General features: G+C 41.3%; 1 protein-coding gene across 5 annotated transcripts in view; it reads right to left on the bottom strand.

Moving 5' to 3' along the window:
* The window catches only part of DAAM2 (dishevelled associated activator of morphogenesis 2), a 204,090-nt gene that overhangs the window by 23,387 nt on the left and 162,041 nt on the right, over positions 1–18,662 (bottom strand). For 4 of the 5 annotated variants that reach the window (XM_042022915.1, XM_042022914.1, XM_042022916.1 and 1 more), the window contains 6 exons: positions 16,113–16,145; positions 12,767–12,873; positions 3,897–3,981; positions 2,239–2,345; positions 1,449–1,537; positions 542–710 (listed from right to left, as the gene is read on the bottom strand). In XM_042022915.1, the coding sequence (XP_041878849.1) occupies positions 542–710; positions 1,449–1,537; positions 2,239–2,345; positions 3,897–3,981; positions 12,767–12,873; positions 16,113–16,145 (590 nt within the window). The remainder of the gene's footprint in view (positions 1–541; positions 711–1,448; positions 1,538–2,238; positions 2,346–3,896; positions 3,982–12,766; positions 12,874–16,112; positions 16,146–18,662) is intronic. The other variant, XM_042022918.1, reaches the window with a different exon arrangement.

The raw sequence follows: 18,662 nt of genomic DNA on the forward strand, positions 1-18,662 counted from the left end.
GCTGTTTTCCTTATCTGCCACAGATACAACCAGGATCAGTCTCTCTGAGCTATGCCTTCTGGCTTCATTAGTGGTGTACGTAGAGAGAAGGTTTATGACAGTACTTCATCAGAAACATATGCCATGTTTCACAGGAGGCATAAAATTGTGCTCAGATTTTTTTTGTGTTTTCTTTTTTTGCAAAACCACGGCCACAAAACTTTGGTTTAAAGGGCAAATTCCATAGGAATCCTCATTCTCCCCAAACTTATTTCAGTTATTTGTGAAATACTACATTTTGTCATGTTTGCATTGGGTTGCAGAAACACAATCCAACATCAGATGTGCATTTTCCAGAGAAATAGCAGAATGTGGTTGCTGTGTTAATAGCTGGTCTTAATTGCTGTAGAATTTTCTACAGTGAAAAGCATTACTTAAGTGCCAAATAAGACAATATTTTCAATTGTCTACAGAGCTAAAATCAAACAGAAATCCATTTTTATTACTATGATAAGAGATGCAGCAGCACAGTAACCAATGTATTTACGGCCTTTTACCCCACCTGTCTATGCTGGATTTGGTGTCCGCAATTTTGTTCAGGCTGGAGACTTTGAAGCCATAAGCACTTCCCCTTTGGCCCTTGTTCATGTAATTCCCAAAGGCAAGAACTACCTCCAGGAGTTGCCTCAAACGCTGGCTTCGGATGAGTTCTTTGGATGCCAGAAGAATGGCTTGAAAAGAGAGAAAAAAGAACAGGTTATTGCACAGTGGCTGTTTTTAACACGCTTGGGCCCATAATTTGAAATACCGTGAAATGCCCATCTACTATTGCACAACAAATGCTGCAACACTGCCTGTGTACTGTCCTTCCTGCACCCACACGCCGCCACAATCAGGACAACTGGAAGGAAAATGCACTACATCTAGCTTGCAGGAAACTCCTCTGAACATAGGATCAAGGCTGTTCTCCTGGACTTCACACTCTAAAAGCACAGCCAGTGAGACTAGAGGGAAGGCTTGAGCTCATCTGAAAATGCAGAGTAGAATACACTCACCTCTTCTCTGCAATAACCATACACCTCCCCTGCTTCTAGGTTACACATTCCCAGAGTATCACTGTCCTGAGGTATCTATTCTAAGTGCCCTTTGAAGAGGGAAAGTGCAAGGACTTGAGGGTGAGCTGCACAGAAAGGCCATGAAAGTTTTTGGCAGCTCAGCACAGCCTGATAACATGCTGTCATATCTGTCAGGTCATATTTACACTGTAACAATCATGAAACTGACTTTATTAACTCAATGGGTGAAAGAAGAGTGTCAGATAGAATTAATTTCTTAGGATATGACATGCCTTGGGCTCAATGGCTCTACAAGCATAGCATGCATGTAACAGCATCTCCTTTGAAGACAAGCCTCTCTTGACCTTCCCAGCCCCTCTGCCCAGCTCTTAGCAAAAGCTTTATTAACCATACCTTCCACTTTTGGTTTTGCTTCTGCCAGCCTCTCTGGAAACTTCTTCTTAAAGAATAACGCTTGCAGTCGCTGCTGGTAATGGTCAATCCTGCATGAAGGGCAGAGGAAAGCCAACACTGAACTGGAACTCTTGAAGTCCAGGGCTAGTATGCTCCCCACATAATCTAATGGTTGCATGTTCAGTCCCATGAATCCAAGGGATCATGGACATAGTCCGAACACATAACACTACATAATCAACCTTGTTATGAAAATGGTGGATCTCAAGTCATGTTTGGATCTCAACTGAAAAGGAGCTGGAAGAATTCCCACTACTTTCAAAATAGGAGAGTCGTGGGAGATCCCAGCTGCACCTCAATTAGCAGAACAAGATGTGAATCCTCACATGGGGGGTAGCAAAGCTGAAACAAGAAAGAGTGTCAGAGGATGAGGACATGAGATAGCTGAACAGAAGAAGGGATCTATATAAAATCCTGATCCCTGGCTATACTACATGGGATACTTGGATCTGCATTTCTTTTTGTGAACAAATTTAGTCAGAGGAGGCAGATTTCTGCTTGTCGGCAGGAGACAGGCCCTTATGCACAGAGAGTGCTTCTTGTCCATAAAGTTTGTGTCACGAACGGAAATATTTGTAACATTCATGGACTTCTGGCAAACACAGGGTATAATGCTGGCCCACAATCTTGCACATTTCCCCCCAGTGCCAGATGATCCATTTTCAGTAACAATTTTACAGCTGTTTCCAAGAAGTCCTGCATGCACTCTCCCATAATGTATCAAACAGACCTGCTCATCTCAAAGAGGAAACGATCCGCCCGGGCCATGCGCTCAATTTCGTGTTTGTGCTCTTCCAACAGGTCAGTATCGCTCTTTTCAGGAACAAACTTCAGTAGCTACAGTGAGAGACACAAACCAAACACTAAAGTGTGAGATCCAACGAAAATGAGAGGGGGACAGAGGGGCACAAACAAACCCAGGTGGGGAGAGAGAGCCCTCAGATTTCTCTGCTACCACTGGGAAGCATTACATTGACTCAGCCATGTGACCATAACTTCAAAAAAGTGCAGCTGTGTCTACAAAACTGACCTTTTCTAAACCTTTGCTTGCTGTTCTGTCTTTATCCTTCACTGACCCCATTAAGATTAATTTTTAATTCTGCAGGGAATTTCCCATTTCAAAATCCTAAAGGCCAAGTGCTACTGCAACTTACCCAAGGGGAAGAACAGAGAGAACTCGATTCCCACAGCCCTACTTGGAGTTTAGATTGGGTCAAACAAGAGCAGGATGTGTCCCAAACAGTGTGAAGTACCCATCGTGCCTATCGTAGAGCACACACAAAGCCTCATCTATCTCTCTCGGATATGCCCTACACTGCTGAAACAATAAACAATAACGGATATGCGTCTGACACTGGATGCTATTCATATGCTGACCTTAAAAGCTCATACTTTGACAGATTTTTGACATATCTGGTGGTAGTTGTGCTTTAGTATGGTTATAAATACTGCACTGCACACATCCTCAGCTCACACCCACAAGAACTGCTCACAAGGCATATCAAACACTTTGCCTTTTACTGCTTGTTAATACTTCGTTGCATTCCACAAATATGTGATATTCAAAGGTGTGGAGCATCAAAAGCTTGCAGTGACTTCTGGAGCAGCTGTGGCCATTCAGATAACATGACAAGTAGGCTATAAATTTCCAAAATGGAAAAGCTTTTTGTGCATGATTAAACACTGTGACTGCATGGAAAGAAAGAATCACATTTATTAGACAGTTCATAATTATAATGTTTTGCACAGTCCTAAGGAACTTTATCACATCTCTCTTTAGTCAAAGCATTATCTGCCACCTTCTATAAAGGGAATTTGGGCAATGGTGGTTTAACAGTGGGGTTTTTTTCCTCACAAGTTATACAGTCAACCAAGTGCTGGGGATGGAATTCCCTGACTCCCTTATAGTGTTCCCACGAGATCTCTTCTAGTCCTGGCTCTAACCAACGACCTACAGGGTCTGGTTCCTGGCACTTCCCAATAGAAAAGCTACAGGCAGAGAAGGGAGATGAAGAAAAAGGAAAATAAAGAAAAGAGAAAAGGAAAACAACAACAACAACAACAAATAATCAGCAGGAAAAAGTAGAGATGAGAAAAATCATGGAAATAAAGAGGACATGAAAAGAAACCACCTGTAATCACACAAATTTTGCACGAAGAAGAGAAAACTTAGGAAATCAACCTGATACAAAAACAGTTACATAACAGAGGTATACTCCACAACATTGGGAAAAATACTTTTCTCAGGCTCCCATGTGCAGCTCCATTGGCATGACAGGGCCATGTTCTGATCTTCAGGCAAACCAGCAGCCCCAGTACATACATCCACTTGAGAAAAGGCAGTGAAGGACCTAAAAATAAGTTGTATCTGACTTTAATCTTTCTCACCTGCTCAAGCATATCTTTCGCTAGGTCTTCTTGTTCATCCATCTTCAAGATTGCTTGTCTGATTTCTTCATTAGACAGCTTCAGCCTTTCAAAAGTATCGACATTGTACCATCAGTGCAAAGTTTAAGTGACTCTGACAATTGAGAAAGTAGGAGGCCTGAAACACTGCACTAAACAGGCACGAAACAAGCACAGCAAGCTCTACTGTGAAGTTGCTATTCTAGAATATTCAGTAAGAAGAACATATCAGTTCTAAAGACAGAGGTTTTATGGATAATATATTTTTGTTCTCTTCAGTTAATCAAACACACATCAAAAATCCAGTGGTGATTAATAACAGTCAGGTTATAGATCAAACGTGCTTCCAAGTTCCCCCATACCAGATACCTCCCTCATTAAGTTCTTTTGCTCTAGTAAAACCCTTTATCTCCATTTATGACCTTGAGCTCATGTAACACCCTGACTTGTGAATATTAAAGTATCTCCCAGAAAAAAAAAACAATGGGACTGAAAACTCCCTTATTGAGAATGTGTTTTCTTGCAAGAAAACTGCTTGTGCTAGGTAAGCTCACTCTGTCAGCAGTGAGAGATGACAAAGGAACAGAGAGCATCTGCATATCCATGTTTCATAACCAATGTGAAACGAGCTCTGAAAACAAGGCTTTTTAATGTTATCTGAGTACTAAGATTACACTCTCCTTACCACCTACTCTTGTCCATTTGTGTGCAATGAGTAGGGGTCAGCAGCTACAACTGAGCATAGAATTAATAAAGAAAAGAAGTCTCAAGGTCTCCACTTGAAATCCAGGGCAGATTAGGAGGAGTCAAAATTTGTGATTATCAAGATGTTGCTTGTTGATTATCTAAGTGTCAAGGATACTTGAAATGAACCTTGTGGGTCTCAGAGCAGATGTCAACAAAATAAAGCACAAGTGTGAAATTCTACCCCACCAACTCCAACCCATGACCCTCAGTCATTTCAGGAGAGTAGGGAAAATTGAAGTGAACCACAAAGGAAAGGCTATCCACAAGAATATCTCAGTTTTGGGACTGAAACAGTAGAGTGAATATTTGAGGAGTGAAGTCAACAGTCTCCATGGACCTTCTATAATCAATATAATTAATTAACAGCAGAAAGAGAAAATGGAAATATAAATAAGAGACAGGCTGATGCATGAGGCAAAATGTTTTTGTCTTCAGTGCTAAGAAGTTCTATGTTGAAATTTCACATTGCCATTGGCATTTGAATAGAATCATATTTTTGGAACTAGGTAAAAACAAAAGAAAAAGCTTTATTTTTAGAGACAGGAAATATTACTAAATCAAAGAAACTTAAAATATTTTAACATTGCCCAATATAACCAACAGCTGGAAACTAAAATATGACTCAACAGACATTTGAAATGTTGTACGTATTATATCTCTGAACTAATTGCCCTTTTTGTGGTCCTAGTTGGTCATCATGTCATCTTTCCACAAGGAGGGCAAACTGATACCTACTAAGCAAGATAAAGTACCGAATTTCCAGAAAAGCTTCATAATTGGGCCATGCTCAGATGAGAGATAAGGATTAAAATTTTTACAATGAAAAGGTTGGAAACTTTTTACTTCAGGTCATTAGTTTGACTGTGGACCAAAAAAACCAAACTTCTGTACATGAGGTTCTGCAAAAAGCTTTACAGCCTTGATCAGAACATTGAAGGGTTACTTTTGGCTTAAACTGTGAATTGTAAATTTCATGGCTATGTGACCCTGAGCTGATCAAACACTGTGACCAGATAAGGGCTGAAATTGGTGGCTGTGGGCCTGGTCCCTAGGAGACACATATACACATGCCCAAACAATTCGGTGCCTGAAGTTTTTAAAGTGCTACATTTTGTTGACTATTTTTCCTTTAGAGAGCACCTTTGCATTTTCCAGAATCTGGAGTCTGCAGATTAGATTTACCTTGTAACACAGGCACACAGTCTGTGAGAGGGAAGGAAATAGAGCAACCCATTAACACCAGGGTGGAGAGGTTTTGTTGCTACTTTTACAGAGGTTAAAAAGAATAAGGGTGAGTTTCATGTGCTTCCCATGCAAATAACTCGAGCAATTACTCACTGACCACCCGTTACACAGTGCAAGTACCTCTGTGTGTGCTTGGGGATGCAGTAAACAGGACCAAATAAACAGGTTTGAGGTACATCAACACAGCATATATTGCCACTGATCTTGCTATTCTGTCCAGAAGCCCAAGCATCAGCAATAAATACACTTGAAAACATCTTCTGTTCAAAAATAATTGAGAGTCCCAAGGACAGAGAGTTACACAAACACTTCCATTTCTCGGATGATTCTGTGCCCTGCCAGCCATCAGCAGAAAAACATCTGGTTTGAATGGTTTAGCCCACAGTAGAGAAAAGCAGAAAGCTTGCCAGTCTCCTGCCGAGAAGCAGTTTAACTTGGTCACTTACAGGACTGCAACAGGGTCATGGTGCCTGCAGGTGTGCATCCTAGATTATTGCCAACCTAATTACTAGTATGGAAGGATTTACAGCAGAGCAATCTTACTCTTCCAAAATGGGCTTGTTCTTCTTCTGGGACAGGATACATTTTGAAAGCAACAATGACACAAAACACAGATCTTCCCACTTAAAAACTGTCTGAATAACTGGCCAAAGAATTGTTAATCAAGTGATTCTTCTTTTATTTTCAAGACTCATTCCCAGCCATACAGAAGATCTTAAAGATGGCCAGCAGTAATGTGGAACAGATGTGCTGCTTTTAAACAGAAACAGGTGAACTGATTAAAGAAGAACCTAAAGCAGATGCGTAAAATCTTTCCATTTAAAACTGAAAAAGAGGCATTCCCTCAGAGTCTAAAACTCATATGAGAGAGACAGCAAAATTAAAGTGGAATTGTGGCCCAAAAATTTACACTACAGAAATTACATTTTGGTATCTATTAGAAAGCTGCAGTGACTTTCTTACAAGCTTTGCAGATCCAGGCACTCTTCCTCCAGCTGCTGGAGGTAACTCAATTTGGAACAGCACACAATTCAAGTTGTATTCCCTCTGCCTTGCACTTCCCTAAATCATGTATCCTGGGATCATGACACAGGAAATAAATGTGACCAGAAGAAAATACAGTGCCCCTTTCCTCAGCTGCAGGACATTCATTCATAACACAGATACTGCCTGGTTTTGTTCAACAGGAGCCTGACACTGGTCAGATGAGGAAGGAAAAGGATCTTTACCGAGAATACTCCCTCCTTCTTCCCTCACCCATACATCTGGTGGCAGCATATGGAAGTCCAACTGCTTGAGTCATCTTCAAGCAATGTTAAAACTCAACAAGTACCAAATAACTTCTGATATGGTACTTAGCCTACCTCCCTCTATCCCCTCTGGCTTCATAAATAATCTCTATTGACTCTGCAGAGTAATTCATCACTAATCTCCCCAGGACACCTCAACTGATTTAACACCAGCTTCACTTGCAGACATCAAGTGGTTTATTGTTTCGTACTCTTGGAGAACGCCGGCAGCCTGACTCAGAACATGCCTGGGAGACATGTTGCAGTTTTACATCAACTTCCCTTTCAGACATCCAGTGCTCGCTCATTTATTCTCCTTAAATATACCCATTGATTTAACTCACAGCAACCTCCCCCCTGCATTTCTCCCTCCCATGAATCAAAGCAAAATGCTTGTCACTCATTAACCATCTCCCCCTCCAAGGAAAAAGTGAGTTACTTCATGGGCTTGTTCCTTGGATCTTTCTTAGCTTTAGAGAAGGAAGCATGCTTTCCCACTAACAGAGAACTGGAATTTTGTTGCAGCTCTGTTAAGTTCCTGTTCCACAGTGATCACAGACCCACTGTTCCTTCTACCTTGGAGAAGAGGACTGATTATCATGTATCAAGGACATTTTATGCCTCCTACGGAACTACAGTGCCTCCAACAGATGCCAACAGTAGTAGCTGTGACAGTCAGAGGCATTGATTGATACTTAGCTTAGTCCTATGGCCAGTTTGTACAGCTCACCCAAATCTGAGCTTTTATTGACTGCAGAATTCCCTATCTCCACAAGCCATTTCTCACAGGCTACTACTTAATTCATTTCCAAACTTTGTGACTGAGACATAACTTCTCTAACTCCTGATCTCTCCCGAGGCTCTGTATAACTCCCAGGCTGCAGGCTGTTCAATATCTACATTTTGGAAATACTCGTTGTCACTGCCCCATAAAGGCTTCCTCTCAGAAGCAGCATTCAGGAGCCATGCTGGTCTAATGGCACACTCAGCCAGAAGACAGAAAAAAAACTCTTTCCAAATCCTCTTATCTCAGTTGCCAACTCATCTCATCAGTGAAGACAACAGTGCTCTAATGTTTGTGGGACAACATCTGGGATATTTTACCAGGTACATCTTATACCATTATATCAACATGTTGGGAAAAAAAATCCACCAGTGCCTTTTCAGCACTGTACTGTGAAAGTATTCTGGGAAGTGCTGAAAGAAACAGGCTTTTCTTTTCTTGTCCTCCTTCAGCAAAAGCTCATGAGTAACCAAGCAACTTTGCATTCAAATACTCTCAGTTATCTTCCAAGAAGGATCTGGGAATGACTATCTTTCTGAGCCAAGAGGAGTGAAGCAGGACCAAACTTGGGAATCCCCAAATTACAGCGAGATATTGATGAGGCAGTGGTTCATCTTTTATTGCAACCCTACCTTCTGGTTCCTAGTTGTAATCTCAGACAGGATGGCATTGACTAGCATGTTCAGTTTGCCTTGGAGTATCATACTCAGCACAGAAGGTAAAGCTGTTTATTGCAGACCTTTATTTAAACCCCGAACATCTCTCCAGGAACCCAGCAGGCACCGGTTATTGCCCAGTGTTTTTCAATACAGCACACTGAGGAACAGAATTGCTGAGTCCAATCAGCTGTTTCTGTGTCAATATGTTCTGTTTCATATGATCTGTACCCCAGAACATCATACTGCTTCAAAATTACCTTAAAACAAGGGTGAACACTGTATTGTCACATGGCAGAAAGGCACATGGGGACTGGGGGCATGCAAAGCCAGTACATGCAGACTGACACTGGGTGAGTAGCTTGTCCCCTTAATGTCTCAACTGAAAGAGTTTAAAAGCACTGAGGTGGTACAGTGATGTGAGAAAAATACTTGATCTCTTTTGTATTATCATTGGAAATTCTGCCCAAGCCTTTTTTCTTCTCCCTTACTGATGTTTGAATTGACAAAGCCACAAACATTTGGTAAAGCTGCCTGCTAGTACCTGTCTATTGTCACACTCACATTTAAAACTATTTAATCTGTGTAGTCAGATTCTGCCTTCTGTTACTACTGGTTTTATGACATTTTGCTAGCACTCCTACTGTTTCCAGCCTCTTGAGAAGGTTACTGCTGACTCACTGGGCCACAGGAATAACAAACACATCACATTATGTCAGAAGAACACTGACATAATTATTTTGCTGGAATTTATGCAAAATAATGTGCACAAAGAAGTTCCATAAGTATACATTCAGCCTTCTTTCAAGCAAGATGTCTCATAGAACTGAATCTCTCCAGAGCAGTCCACAGAGCAAGACAATACATATATTGGGCATGTTCTGCAAGAACATTTAAAGAAAAACAGAGCAGCAGAAACGTTATCCATTACTTAAGTAATGGAGGCAGGGAGAAGCCATAATGGTGAGAGAAATTTCCAGGTGAAAGCAGGGAAACATGGGGATCTGGGATGACTCTTCCAGACCACACAAGTCTGACAATAAAACTCCAGCCTGGTGGAAACTGAAGACATCAGGAAATTCATGAGAGATAGCAGATTTCCAGTGTGACAAATAACTGTATGTTCAAAACCCCATTAAGAAAGCTAAATTTGAAGCTGGTGGGTGCCTGAACTCACCACAAACAGATGGTTCCGTGTCCTGGTTGAACTATGGCCTACTGGAAGTACTGTGAGATAAACTCACTTATGCTTTTTCAAGCCTTTGAAGACAGCCTATGGAACAGAGCTCTGTTTTAGCTCCGCCAGGCTCTCTTAAACAAGGACAATTTAATCCTTCCTCTACAGGAAAACTGAAAGATGCTACTATCGAGTAGTTGAAAGATACGGTTTTTTATGGAAATAGAGATGAGATTGGGGAGGAAAGTTTATGAATCTGTTAAATTTCAGCAAAATCAACTAGCAATTCAATTTTCATCTCTTTTCAGCCTACTGTGCTGCAGCCTGTCTGCAAAAGAAAGCAAGAGACATCTATTTCTCATTCTTGCTAGGTTTTGGCTTGTTGGATCACATGAAATATGAGCTCTGCCTGACCCCTTCTAACACAGTGTTAGTAAAACAAAAACATTTGAGTAGGGGAGGGAAAGAAAACCCAACCCATGCAGCTATTTTACTTTAAAGGACACGACAGTTTAGTGTAAACAAAGGGGGAATAAACTACAGGGATATATGCACAGTAAGAGTCAATTGGAAACAGCTGTTGGCAGATACTGTGGCAACCTGAAATCTGGGGCTGCAGCTCTGGGTTGCACAAACCCCTTTTGTTTGTCACCAGTTTTAAAGCCCCTCTCACCACACGTGTGTGCACAGCCCCATGCAGGTGTGTGAGGTGTGCTGCAGGAGCAGCACGTGCATGGCAGCAAGCAGGGGTGATTTGGCTGGGAGTGTCTCTGCTTCAGGGTCTAACCTCAAGGAAGAAGCAGCAGGGTAATTAAAAAACCTGACAAGGGGTTACAAAGCCCTTTCACTTATTGTCTGCAGCCATTCCTCCCAATTCCTGTCTTTAATATTAGAACCATGTAATGGCAAACAACAAAAAAAGAGGCAAGAATGTAAAGGTGCTATTTTAGTTCCCAAAGATTTTTGCTTTTCTGGTTGCATTTAAAAGGAAACTTTGGGGAGGAATAGCAATCCTGGGCCAATCTGTAGGATATTTCTGATATTCTGGGTGTAACACTATTCACTACAAACATTAAATTATCTAAGCCAGTGGGATAGCCCTGGCAGCTGCTGTTTCCAATAGCACAGCAGCAAAGTTAACAGGGCACAATGCAAATCTGCAGGCTCCATAGCGACACCTCAGTCTCCAAACCTCTATCATCCATATTAGACCTGCTAACATTAAGAGCAGGGTATTTCCTAGTGAAGAAGCTGATAGTCACAAAACACAGCTTTTCACCTCTGGTTTGAGTCCAGACTAGCAGTTCAAGGTGCACTAACTTCATGGCACACCTGGAGTGAACACATGCCATATATCTTGAAGCGCAAGGTTCATGCTTCAACGACCCTGCTGTTGGAGGCAACAAAAAGAAAGACAAAACACAGAAACTATCCTTTCTGTCTTGCTGTATAGAGAGGATTCTTCTCAGGTAAGATTGCCCAGACTTGCACAGCAGAGGAAGTGAATGTTGAAAACATGCATTGCTGCTGTCCACAGTGCTTTTGTTTTGGAGACAGAAGATTTTTACAAATAAATACCTAGGGCCATACCAAGTCATGGACCAGCTTCCTGGATCCTCCTCAGCCCAGCCAACTGCAACACAGTGTTACCACTTCTAGGAAATGTTCCACCTGCTAGCAGAGTTAATCTGAAGCCCAGACACAATTTAGTAGGTCCGTCAAACAGCGTGAAAATCCTGTTGCCCTTATGCCTTCCCCTGCCCCAACCTCAGTCAGCTGCCAACACCAGCAAAGACGTGTGTTGGCAACTGCTGCAGAGAGAGAAATGTAAGCCTTCCCTCAAAGAAGGTTTGGATGGTGGGGGTCCTGCTGACATGCAGGCTAATGCCACATAAGTAGCATAATGAGAGCCTCTGTGGGTTTCACTGAGCAAGGGAAAGAACTTACTCCAGCCCTGGTGGTCTGGCTGCAACCTTGCTTTTTAACTATTAGCTTGCTAGAGCAGACAAGCATCACATCCATATGAACCCGTATTTTCTACTGCCCAATGAAACAGTTTTGCTGCTCAGTACTGCCACAGCTTTGCCAGGTTCTGTCTCCAGCCTTGCTGTCCCTCCTCTGGTAGGAAAGGCAGCTTTCTCATTTTTATCAGTATCTGCACAAATCTGACAGCGACAGACCTCCAACCCAGTACTCATGTTGGTAGAAAGATATGAAAAAATATAGAGGGCCCTGATGTCACTGCATTTGAATGCATTACTCATTGCAGGAATACACATAGGCGACTTTTGGCTTCAAAAACCTTATTTACAAATAGAAGACTTAATTCTTCACAGAATATTCTGAGTTGGAAGGGACCCACAAGGGCCATGGAGCCCAATTCTTTAGTAAATGGCCCATACAGGAATTTAAACCACAACCTTGATGTTATTAGCACCATGCTATAACCAGCTGAGCTCATTGCAGGGTCTTGAATATGAATGCCTGTGTTTACCACTGTTCTCACCACAAGTCAAAAATGAACATCACATTCAGCTCTGCTGTATTCCAGGGAGATTGTGAGAGCAATATTTAGAAAGAGACAGAACCGGGACAAATGACAGATACAGAACATGGGGAACACATCACTTAGAGTGAAGTGCAAGCACTGCCAAAGAGCTGCTTTCATCTACCAATGAGTAGTGATCAGTTCCTGGTGATGAGTCTTCAGATACAAGCTGGTGCCCACCTGCTTCACACACAAAATGTGTGTGTGTGGATATTTTTATTAAGTGAGATCACACGTATGAGAGATGTGCTTTTATGACACATTAAGAGAGGTTTATCTGAGGCTCTGCAGGTATTAAACAGCAGGTCTAGTTGGGAAAAGAAACACATCATTTGTTTAATTTTATCCCCTCTTGCCTCTGCACTGATCATGGCACACCCTGTGGGCTAAGGCTTAGCACACTTACTTGGAAAGGAGAATGACACAATTCTGGGCCCTCCGGCCATCAATCACAGAGAGCTCTTTCACCTTTCGTGTGGAGAGGTAAAGGTCTTCTGTTGAGCCCATCTCTTTCTGCATGTATTTCAAAAGGGAGAGAAAACAATCAGTATTATGTTTCTCACCCAACACTGATAGACTTAGCTCAGTGTAATGAACAAACCCATCCCAACCTAGAAAAATACACCCACATGATAAGAAAAGAAGGCAAGGGCAGAAAGTATGTAGGTAGATCCTGTGTTGTTAGACAAACAGAAATCATTCATTAACACCTATAACATCAACTTTGATTCCAAATACCAGACCTGATTCTGACCTACTGGACTCACTCTACCAGCAATTACATTATGTTAATGTGAAAAACTGGCATGATAGGAGAATCAGGCACATTACGATGAAGCCCACTGGTGTCACAGCATATCCTTCAGCAAATGCCTCCTCCAGGGGTTACACAGCATTCTTGAAAGGCTGCAGCACATGCAATAAAAATCCTTCTGTTATGTCTTAAGGCTGCCATTGGACCTGACCAATCCATATTATATGAGAGATGCAAACAGCAGGGCACCATGGCATTTATCTTACTAAATATATCTTACTAAATGGTAAAAATCTACATCTAAACTATCTTCTTTTTTAAAAACTAATTAATATATTTAATCAGACAGAAATCACTCTTTCCAAAAATTGTCTGTATATCCCCACTGCCATATTCATCACCTGAACAAAACCCTAGAAAATCCAGTCCAGAACATTTGTCACAGCACACAGAGATAAAATATTTGCAAACTCAATCTGACCATCCAGTTTTTATTTTCCCAGCTAACTGCTGCTGGAACCATTTAAAAAATGCCTTTTCATGATACTCATATTGTCAGGCCTTGAGATTTTGAGATTTACCAGTATAATACAGCTCTGAATGCACTCATCAAATAAGCAACATGACTTCTTTTTTAGCATATAACAGCGAGCATGCTGAGTCAGATCAAAAAGTCCATCTACCCCAGCATCCTGTCCCTAGGAGTGGTCAATAGCAGAGACCCAGGGAAACATGTCAGATCATGGCAAACATACAGAGTGGGTGCTTCCCAGAACTCACTCTCAGGACTCAAGGTTCTGAAACTCAAGGCTCACTTATATCAACATGACTAATCTCTAAAGAGATTTTGACACCCAAGCGTTTGAGAGTTCAAAGTAAATCATAGGTTCATACTGCTGGTTGTCATTTCAGTTATTGTTACAGTCAGCTACCACAAACCTGTGTTGCTCCTGGATATATAAAGGACTCACACAGCCACGTCCAAAAGTGCTGCAGCGAGCCACCACCAATAGCAAATGACATTCTTAAGCAGGTACAATGAACCAGCTGAAGATGTGAATTCAGTAAGTTCTGCTAGATGTGCCCAAAGCATCTAGCATGGGAGAAAGGAAATTGCAGTGTTACTCACTATATCAAATAGTGTTCCCAAAAAAGGCAAAATTGGCATTAAGCTTATTATTTCTGATAGAATAATGAACAATACCAAAAAGAGGAGTGCCCCCAGTATAATCTGGCATGTAGAGATTTCAAAGTTTTCCTGAGTTTCTCAGTTTGTGGGGAGGATGACAGGGGAAAAAGGAGATGGGAAGCTATTGAAAGGAAGGAAGATATTTGCTGGTCTGTGCTCTTGGTTTAAAAGCTTCACTGTTCCTCACTAGCAAATATTTGCAGACAAAGACACCTGGATAGTGACAACCAGCACCCATCCCAAGGGAAAGAAGTTTCAGCATTTGGCTGTGTATGTGAGGTGGGGGTTTAGCCAGCTTTCCTTAAAGCCATCCAGCAGGAACTGATATAATAGCCTCCATGCCTTTTCGAATTTCCCAACCCACAGGGTTCAACACAGATGAATAACCTAACTATTCAGACGTGGCCCACTCCTTGGTCATAAGGGCTAGACTCATCTAAAAATACATCCTCTTCAACTCACATTGAGGAGAGAGGTATTTATAGCTACTTGGAGTTATGTGTAAGCAAAAACAGATGAAGCCCCAGGTTTTACTGAAGCCAGATTCCAAGCTTAGCTGAAGGAAAGCAGATTGCATATGGACTATCCACATTTTCTCAGACACAGAAAAGGAGGAGCAGGGGGGCGGTGGTGACTAGCTTTTGTGAGAGAGACCAGGCCCTGAAAGCAAGAACAGTTGGAGCTGGTGTCAACCTGACAGACAAGATGACTAAGTTTTATGCAATCATTCTTTACCAGCTTCTCATCTGGGATAACACTATGTTATGTCCTTCAAAGAGTACTTCAGATTTGATATTTTAGCTGCAAATTCAAAAGTCAACTAAAATTTCAGTGTTGAAATAACTATACATGTGGAATGTGTTCATCATATTGGTGCCTTGCTTCAAATAAAATTTGATTTTGGTTAGCTGAAGACTCATAGCACTGCAGCACCCTAGCTTCTGGAAATTACCAATACTTCAGAGAACTATTTCTACCATATTGCCTTGTTTTGGTACGCTGCCATGTCAGCCTCCCCCACGTGGCAAAAGTCCTGACTAGACTTTCCAAATGCAGTTCCCAGAGCACTCATGGTGAGAACTACTTCCTTCTGAAGCCACCAGACACACCTATGATCATATCTGAACAACCCTCTCCTAATAGCATTGCTCTTACCAAAATTGTTGCCAAGAATTTTGCTAAAGATGATAAATAAATAGAGAAGTAGCCAGTTTAAAGACATGTGCATGATCCAATATCCCTCTCTAAACACCATTTTAATCCTTTGCTGAACTTTCCGAGGGTTTCAGTTGTCCATTCGAACCCTTCTGCTCCTCAGATGGCACAAATCCTTCTGCCAAAGTGCCCAGTTCTATGCAAAGAAATACTTCCTTTATCAGAAATTCTGTGGCTAGTAAGTTCATCTGAAGACTTCAGCAGTGTCCAAAGCAGATGGACCACAGATGGGAGCAGTGGGAGCGAAGGCTCCCTGAGAGCCCCTTTTGTTCTCCACTGGAGAGACTATGACTTTGGTTAAGGAAGAGTTCACAGTGACATTCTTCTTTGTCCTTGGTCTTTTTTCCCTCAGGATCATAAAAAAGGGACTACAGACACCAGCAGTGAGACATAAGCAAGTGAAAGAACAAGAACTACTTCCTATCACAGAGATAATGCAGCTAAGAGAATTCTTTGTACCACCTTTCCCATCAAGAAAGCAGAGTGCAAGGACATATGAAAGAGTAGCATGAGCAGTGACCCCATAATGGCATGCTCCAGGATTTCACCTTAAACACATGGCAAGAGGATCAGGAAGCAGACAATGATACTCACCTGCTTACAGGAGGAGGGGTTAGTTAGCAGGTCCTATGCAGGCAGCAGTCGCAAATAACGAAGAAGGAAACATGCCAAAAATTAGCACAGAGAAAGATACCAAGTTTAACAAGGCAGCTGAACTTAGACACACACAGTTTTCTAAGAGCATAAAATGTTTAGCAAGTAATTCTGGCCCAGATGGTTCAAAGGTATTTCAGCATTTCTTTGCGTATTTTGAATCAGCAGATGTCAGGGAACTAAGAGTCCTAGGTCTTTTCTGAAAATAATAAATTTGGTCTCCAAAGCATAAATCTCCTAGGTCTTTAAATATTAACTAGGATAATGCTTAAATACCTTTACAAATCCAGTCCAGAGCCTTACTGAAAGAACTGCCAAGGTTATAACTTGAGGGTCAGTTCTCCTCTCCTGATGCACCGGCGCAGTTTGTGGGTATTAACAAGTGTAACAAGCAACAATTTGCTTCAATGGCATGTTATACCCTTTAACAACTTGTAGCCAAGTATTTTGAAAGTGCTCTGTAACCGCCAAAGAGGCTTTACAGCACTTCTGGATGACAGACTCCAACTATTTCATGACATATTCTGTACTCCAAGAAAACACCAGCTATACTGAATTAAAAGGTCAGTATTACACAGTAAGATTGGAGCAAAGTCAAAAGACAAGTGTCAGAATACTTGGTCCAGCATTCTGTACACTGGACAATTTTGCTTTCCCTCATAGCCACCAAAAAGGACACATTGGGCTTGAGAGAGGAGAAGAGACCCTCTGTCATTAACAAAATTAGGAAAATAGAAAAATTGTTTAATGTAAATGAAACTGGAAAAAACATGAAGATCATGTTAATAACAGCAGAGAAAGAAATGTCTTTATCTCTACTCATTCAGCATTTCAGATGCAAAAGGGCAAGGCTTCTCATTGACTCTTTTCTTTACAGACATTTGGATGAAGTTTAAAAGTCACAAACCCAGAGTAAACACATACTTGGTCAGAGTGAAATATTTTCAAAAGTAAAAGAGGAGAAAAGACTAAGTGTAAAATAAAAAAATTCTCATAAATTTTTAATTCAAAAGCAGTTTTGGTTGCCTGGTCATTAAAAAAAAAAAAAAGAAAATTGGTGAGGACTTGGTGGTTGGAAACCAGTTCCGACTGGAGCAAGTATGGATGAAAAAGAAAGTATCACATAAATAACAACAAAATATTTAAGGAGAAAAAAAACCCCAAAACAATGTAAAAGCCTCCACAAATGCTGGAAGGGCAGCAAGATGTCTCACTGCACAAAAATACAAGTAGCTTACGTAAGTGTTACTGTAGTGTCTGGAGCCACTGTCATAAAGCATGCTTAATGAGGGTGGAAGAGTACTGTCCAGAGAACCACGGAGACAGGGGTAAGGGTCAGGTTAGTTTATGGCTGAATAGCTCAGGCTGCTTTCCAGTGATTGGTAACACAGCCATAAACATTACGATTCTTACTGAGACCAGGACAGCTTTGGTTTTGGATTTTGGGGACAAAAGGAAGAAAGGCTTTGCAAGGTAATTTCTAGTGAGGAAGCTGCAATGTTTGCACCTGAAACATTGGAATGGAAGCTCTTGGGACAGGGTCTAAATCCAATCTTGTAACAGCACTGAAGGTTCATGTGCCTTTCTTCCCCTCTGTGGATGAAGATCTTGTTTCAAGGAGTGGGATTTACAGAAAGAGAGAGGGGGAACCACTGAAACTGCAACAGCTATTTGCAGACACAGAATGAGAAATGAAATCCCATCATGCAACAGTTAACGCTGCATTCTTCACAGCTTATCCATGTGGCTGTGAGCTAATAAATAAGAAGTTATTTATTATGTGTCTAGATTAGATAGAAAAATAAAAGAGGGAAGGGAGCAGATGGAAAATCCAAAGACAAGGGGCTGGATTGTTAATTTTAAGGTACTGAGTAAATTAATGAAGTAGTTATCATCACTGTAAGGAGTAATCATAAAGATGATTTATGGCAGTTGGATCTGTGTCTTTTCCTAAAACTTCAGAGTCATGATCCAGTTCTGCAGCATAGAAAACACTGAAAATATTCCAAAAGCAAAGGAAAGCTAGGGTAGTTCAAGAAGTGAAAGTACAATTCGTCTGCTGCTAAATCTCATTCAGCGGAGATAGACAGATTGAAAGTGACTTGCTTTCCAAGAAAAAGAGGAGGGAAAAATACATTCTAATAAATGGCCACTTTTAAAGTATGCTGTTCGTTCTATAATCTGTAATTCAGACAGTTTCTATCACCTAGCCAGTTCAGGCAGTTGGCTGTTTAAGAAACAACAGACAAAATGAAAGACAGCTAATACAGTCACCTTGCTCAATACGCAGGGAACTACAGCCTTTTTTCTCTGGATGAACGGGAGAAACAGAAAGATTGATATGCCAGTATAAACATAAAGCTCCGGAGCTTTTGGAAATCAGTGGCCACTGACATTAACTAGAGCATTACCTGCTGGTAATTGTTGCCTGTGAGAGCTGCCCATTCGTATGAAATATGTCCATAACAGATTAGACCCTGCCCCATGTGC

Source organism: Corvus kubaryi, unplaced genomic scaffold (genome assembly GCF_017639235.1).
Source record: "Corvus kubaryi isolate FWS band 111438036 unplaced genomic scaffold, C.kubaryi_AGA036_p1.0 37232, whole genome shotgun sequence".
NCBI lineage: Eukaryota > Metazoa > Chordata > Aves > Passeriformes > Corvidae > Corvus > Corvus kubaryi.